Source organism: Nomascus leucogenys, chromosome 15, assembly GCF_006542625.1.
Source record: "Nomascus leucogenys isolate Asia chromosome 15, Asia_NLE_v1, whole genome shotgun sequence".
In the NCBI taxonomy this organism is placed as follows: domain Eukaryota; kingdom Metazoa; phylum Chordata; class Mammalia; order Primates; family Hylobatidae; genus Nomascus; species Nomascus leucogenys.
The window spans coordinates 10,903,684-10,909,691 of NC_044395.1; the positions used below are offsets into that span (position 1 = coordinate 10,903,684).

The 6,008-nt window shown below is 37.0% G+C and overlaps 1 protein-coding gene across 1 annotated transcript; it reads right to left on the reverse strand.

Moving 5' to 3' along the window:
* Window positions 1-4,704: 4,704 nt before the first annotated feature.
* On the reverse strand, window positions 4,705-5,628 carry LOC100583521 (olfactory receptor 10G8-like). Its single transcript, XM_030829437.1, is given in 3 exon segments — window positions 4,705-5,046; window positions 5,048-5,466; window positions 5,469-5,628. Coding segments are annotated over 3 exon segments (921 nt in total).
* Between the last annotated feature and the right edge of the window lie 380 nt (window positions 5,629-6,008).

Consider the following 6,008-nt stretch of genomic DNA (forward strand, 5'->3'; position numbering starts at 1 on the left):
GTCACTATATTCCTTGTTTTGTGCTGGCTGTTAAACATTTGTTTCCTAACATGAAGAAGGAAACGTCTCTTATTCAATAGTAGCATGAAGAGAGGTCAGATCAGGACAAAGTAACCACCACCTCTCCTGCATTTCTCGAGGAAGTCCAAGAAAGGAAACCTTAAGGAGTTTTATACAAATCTGTTATTGGACCTTTCCTTACAGTATTATTTCTCACAATGACACTCAAAGACCTTTCTAGAGGGTTGTAAATTCAAAGAAGTCCAGAGACAGTACTTATAAAAGCAGCTCCTTCTTGATGGCATGGTCATGAAAGATAGCAAAGGATGAAAGGGCCACCACTATTGCTCTTTCAGTTCCCTGATACTATTAAACTCCTTTAATAGGTTAGATCTTAATAGCATTGAGGGGATACTAGAAGGAAATTAAAAAGAAAATCAAGTGTCAAAAAGAGTAATTTAAATAATAAAAGGGCCACTTGAGGATTTGGGAAATAAAGGTGCACATTGAAGGCACATGGTGCACACAGTAGGCACAGAAGCATAAAACCCGTGTGTTTAAAGATGGAGATAATACGTGGATGAGTGGAACAGAATACGGAGTCCAGAAAAAGACCTACGCATAGCAGTCTGTTGACTTTTAGCCAAAGTGCCAAGGCGTTTTGAAGAAAAAAGTGTGATACTTTCAACAAATTATGCCTAAAAGTCTGTCTATCCCTAAGTAAGAACCAAACTTTGAATATTACTTCACTTTATATACAAAAATTAACTTAAATGAGATTATTGACCTAGATGTAAAAGCTAAAACTATTATATTTCTAGGACAAAAAAGTAGGAGAGAAACTTTCATAAACTTGGGGTAGATATAGATTTCTTAAGGAGGACAGAAAACACGAACCATAGAAATAAGTCAAAAGTTGGGCTTCATCAAAATTAGAAATCTGTGCTCTTCCAACGATATTAATAAGTAAATGAGTAGGCAAAAAACACACTAGATGTAAATATTTGTAATGCATACATCTAATAAAGAACTGAATAAAAAATTGTAAAGATATACCACAATTTAATAATTAAAAACAACCCAATGAGAAATGGGCAGAAGATCTGAACACACACTTCTCAAAGAAGGATATTTGGGCACCAGGAAGACGAAAAATTGCTCAACATTATTAACCATTAGTGAAATATAAATTCAGACATAATAAGACTACACACAATCAAATGGCCAAAATTTAAAAACCTAAAGTCAATATGATTGAGAATGTGGATCAATAAGAACTTTTATGCATTTCTGGTAGATATATAAAACGGTACAGCCAGTTTGGAGAAAACCCAATTTTTTAAAATATTAAATACATATTTGTCACTGAACTTATCATTCAACTTGACAAATCTGTTTTTTAATATTTACCCAAGAGAGCTTAAATCATATGCCTAACAAATATTTGCAAATGAATCTACGTAGCAGCTTTATTAATAATTTCCCTAAACTGAAAGCAATAGGTAATAGATTATGGCATATTTATATAATAGACTACCTTTCAATGACAAATGCATTACTGATACATACAAATGCACAAATAAATATAAAAAACATTAGGATAAACAAAACAAGTCAGACACAAGACAGTATATACTATATGATCCCATTCATAGTAAACTCTAAAAAGGACAAATCTAATCCATAGTGAGAGAAGGCAGATCAGTAGTTACCTAGGGCTTAGGGTAGTGTAGGACTGATGAAAAGGGACACGGCAGATTATATGTGGTACTGGAAAGGTTTTTACCATGATTGTGGTGTTAGATACACAGGTACTTCCATTTGTTAAAACATATCAGACTGTGCACCTAAAATGGATACAAACTATACCTCAATAAAGTTTTGCATTTTAAAAACAAATTATTTCCCAATAAAGTTTTTAATAGCAGGCAAAAAGTCCCCCCTCCCCCCACCCCACAACAGGCTCTGATGTGTGATATTCCCCTTCCTGTATCCAAATGTTCTCATTGTTCAATTCCAACCTATGAGTGAGAACATGTGGTGTTTGGTTTTTTGTCCTTGCGATAGTTTGCTGAGAATGATGGTTTCCAGCTTCATCCATGTCCCTACAAAGGACATGGGAGGGATAGCATTAGGAGATATACCTAACGTAAATGATGAGTTAATGGGTGCAGCACACCAACATGGCACATGTATACATATGTAACAAACCAGCACGTTGTGCACATGTACCCTAGAACTTAAAGCATAAATATATATATATATATATATATATATATAAAAGAGCAGGCAAAAAGCCAAACTACAAATTAAAAACAAAAAAGAGAAACTTATTTCTAAAGAGCAATGACAAAGTACCTGGTACAGACCTAACCTCCCTTCAAAACTATATAAAATGTAGTCACACACTATACAAATTACTAAAGGATATCCTAAAATTGAATAAAATAATCCTAGATAGAAGGATAGAAGTGCAAAATAAATAAGTCCCTAAATACCACAGGAAAGGGTGAATACGTACATAAACATACGAGAAGACCTTTGACTGTTTAAAGCCCCAACAGTAACGTCTTGTCTGGTTTATAACATAGTTAGAAATTAAATAGAGGACAAAAGTATTTCTAAAAAAAATGTATAAAGCCATTACATGGAACTAAATGTAAGATTCTTGGATTATTCAAATATGGTAAGGTACTAACGCAAATAGATTATAATGCATTGAAATGATATTGACTTTATCATAAAAATATAATAAAAAGTAAAAATATTTAAAAGTAATGAAAAATGAAATAAAGTAATGAAAATACTTGATTAATATATTAAATATTTTGAAAAATACAAAAAAGATTGAGAAACATGAAGAAAGAAAAAGGAATTTAAGGTAAGAATAGAAAACAACAAAATATTAGCCTATTACAGATACAGTAACGCACTACAAAAAAGATAAATAAATAAATAAAACAGGCAGCTTATAAAAGAAGCAACATCTAATTATATCTGGTTTAAAAACAAGTACACTAAATACAAATACACACACACACACACACACACACACAGAAAGTTAAAGGGTAGAAAATGTATGCCAGGAAAATACTAGGAAGAAAACTAATATGACTATATTATTAGCAAATAAAGTAAATTTTCAAGTAAGAAGTATTATCAGAGATATAAGGACTTTTTAAAAATGTCTACTCATAAAAAGCTAAAAGGGTCAATTTATTTTAGGTGGGGTCCTACATGTTTATGGACTTTACCTTCATGAACCCCCTCCAGTTTCCTATCATGAAAAGCTAAAAATAAAATTTAAAAAAAAATCCCCTCTTGGCTCTGGTAGAGTTAGGGGATAGGTAACCATTGTGAAACATACCCAGACCTTCTTCTACATCAGATGTCTGTTCCCTGGGTAAAGGCTTTGTCAGATGCTTATCCCAAATGGGGGAAGGGCATTTCTCCGACTTGAGTTTGACCCCTATAGCCCTCCTGTCTTACTTAAAGGGGAAAACATATTAAATGGGTCAGTTTTAGAGGAATTAGATTGGTATGTTGAATGTAGCTGGAGAAGAGAATGGGAGAAACAGGGAATTGAGATGGGAGGTACTTATGAAAACACTTGTGAAGGTCACAGTTCTAAAGACAGGCCCACTAAAAACATAAGCATTGAATCAGAATTTTACAGGACAATACTCCTCCCTCAACTCTTAAAACCACACCAATAAATAAAAGAGTTGAAGAGCTGAAAGAGTTACTAGTCACAGACTCTCTTTGAGGACTAGTATTTAAGGATTCATAAAATAAATGGGCAAGGCAAAACCAGACACTAGAGGAATTTGAAGCCTTTGGTCGCTACAAACATGACACACAGTCCAACTTCTAGCCAGACTAGATTACCATAAATCTTCCTTCTAATTGCCTATTTTTCTCAGTTCCTATTACCTGACACAACATGTCTAGCTTTCAACAAAAAATTATAAGACATGTTAACAGGTAAGAAAAAAAAGCACAGTCTACTGAAACTATAAAAATACTAGAAGAAAACCTCAGGAAAACTCTTCTGGACACGGTCTAGGCAAAAAAATTCATGACTAAGACCTCAAAAGCACAGGCAACAAAAATTAAAATCGACAAATAAGACATACTAAAAAGCTTCTGCACAGCAAAAGAAATAATCAACAGAAATAACAGAATGGGAGAAAATATTTGCAAACTATGCATCCAATAGGGACTCATATCCAGAATTTACAAAGAACTCAAATTACTTAACAACAACAAAAAGCAAATAATCTCCTTAAAAGATTGGTAAAGGAAATGAATAGACATTTTTCAAAAGAAAACATATAAGTGATTAACAGGCACATGAAAAAATGCTCAGCATCAATAATCATCACAGAAATGCAAATTAAAGCCACAAAATCAGTCAGAATCACCATTATTAAAAAGAGAAAAGATAACAGATGTTAGCAAGGCTATAGAGAAAAGGGAACACTTATACACTGTTGGTGGGAATGTAAATTAGTACAACCTCTATGGAAAACAGTGTGGAGATTTCTCAAAGAACTAAAAATAGAATTACCATTTAAGCTAGCAGTTCCACTACTGGGTATCTACCCAAAGGAAAAGAATTCATTACATTCAAAAGATACCTGCCCCTGTATGTTTTTCACAGCACTATTCACAAGAGCTAAGATATGTAATCTTCCCTAGTGTTTATTTGCTCTGAGAATGTGCTACTTTGTCTTTCAGCTTCAACAGAGCTTTCTTCACCTCCTTGTTCCTCAGGGTGTACACAACAGGGTTGAGAAGGGGGGTCAGCACAGTGTAGAAAACGGCCACAACGCCATCCACAGCTTTCCTGGAGCCTGGCCTCAGGTAAACGAAAAGACCAGGGCCAAAGCAGCAAAGGACCACGATGCAGTGGGAGGCACAGGTCTGAAAGGCTCTGTGCCTCCCCTCTGAGGTGCGGATCCGCAGGATGGAACGGACGATGGACACATAGGACAGCAGTATCAGGAGAAAGCAGCCCGAGGCCACTATTCCAACAGTCACAAAAAATGACAATCTCTGTGGCCGAGGTGGCTGCACAGGCCAGTTTCAGGATGGGCGGTGCATCACACAAATAGTGCTGGATCCGGTTGGGGCCACAGTAGGGCAAATGGAAAGTCAATATGGTCTGGACAGCAGAGTGCAGAGAGCCACTGAGCCAAGTGCTGGTGGCCAGGAGGGCACACGAGTGCCCACTCATCATGCGGGTGTACCTGAGTGGGTAACTGATGGCCAAGTAGCGATCATAGGACATGATCGTGTAGAGGAAACATTCGGTGACCCCCAGGAAGTGAAAGAAATAGAGCTGAGCCACGCGGCTGTGGAAGGAGATAGTCCTGCCGCTTGGGGACACCAAGGTCATCAGCATTTTGGGCACCGTGACAGTGGAGAACCACATGTCAATGAAGGACAGGTTGGTGAGGAAGTGTGGAGGTGAGAATCCACCCTGATCACCAGCAGGATGAGGAGGTTCCCCAGCACAGTGAGCACATAAACCACCAGGAAGACTCCAAAGAGGAGGGCGTCCAGCCCTGGGGTATGGGGAAGGCCCATGAGGATGAACACTGTCAGGAGGCTGGCGTTGGACATTTCTTCTCAACCTTGGTCTCTCTCCCTCTGGGAATATAAAGAGCACCCAGCATTTAGCACTTAATTGAGAAATGAGAGTCCATTCTCTATGTGGAAACTGCATCAAGCAGGTAGATAATTCTGGAGTTATCGTGGACTTTGCTTGTTACAAAGCTTCTTTCATAAACTAATGAAGTGACTTCCTAGTCTCTGTCTCACATACACAAACACAGAGACACATGCGGAAGAAATTAGCAGAAACGCATTGTCTTAGGTTTTAATAGGTGTATAAATTACCACAAACTTAACTGGCTTAAAACATGCAAATGTATTGTCTCGCTCTCTCTGTGGGTCAGGTCACCTGGGCCCTCTGTTTAGCTCTCATCAGGTTTTAATCAACA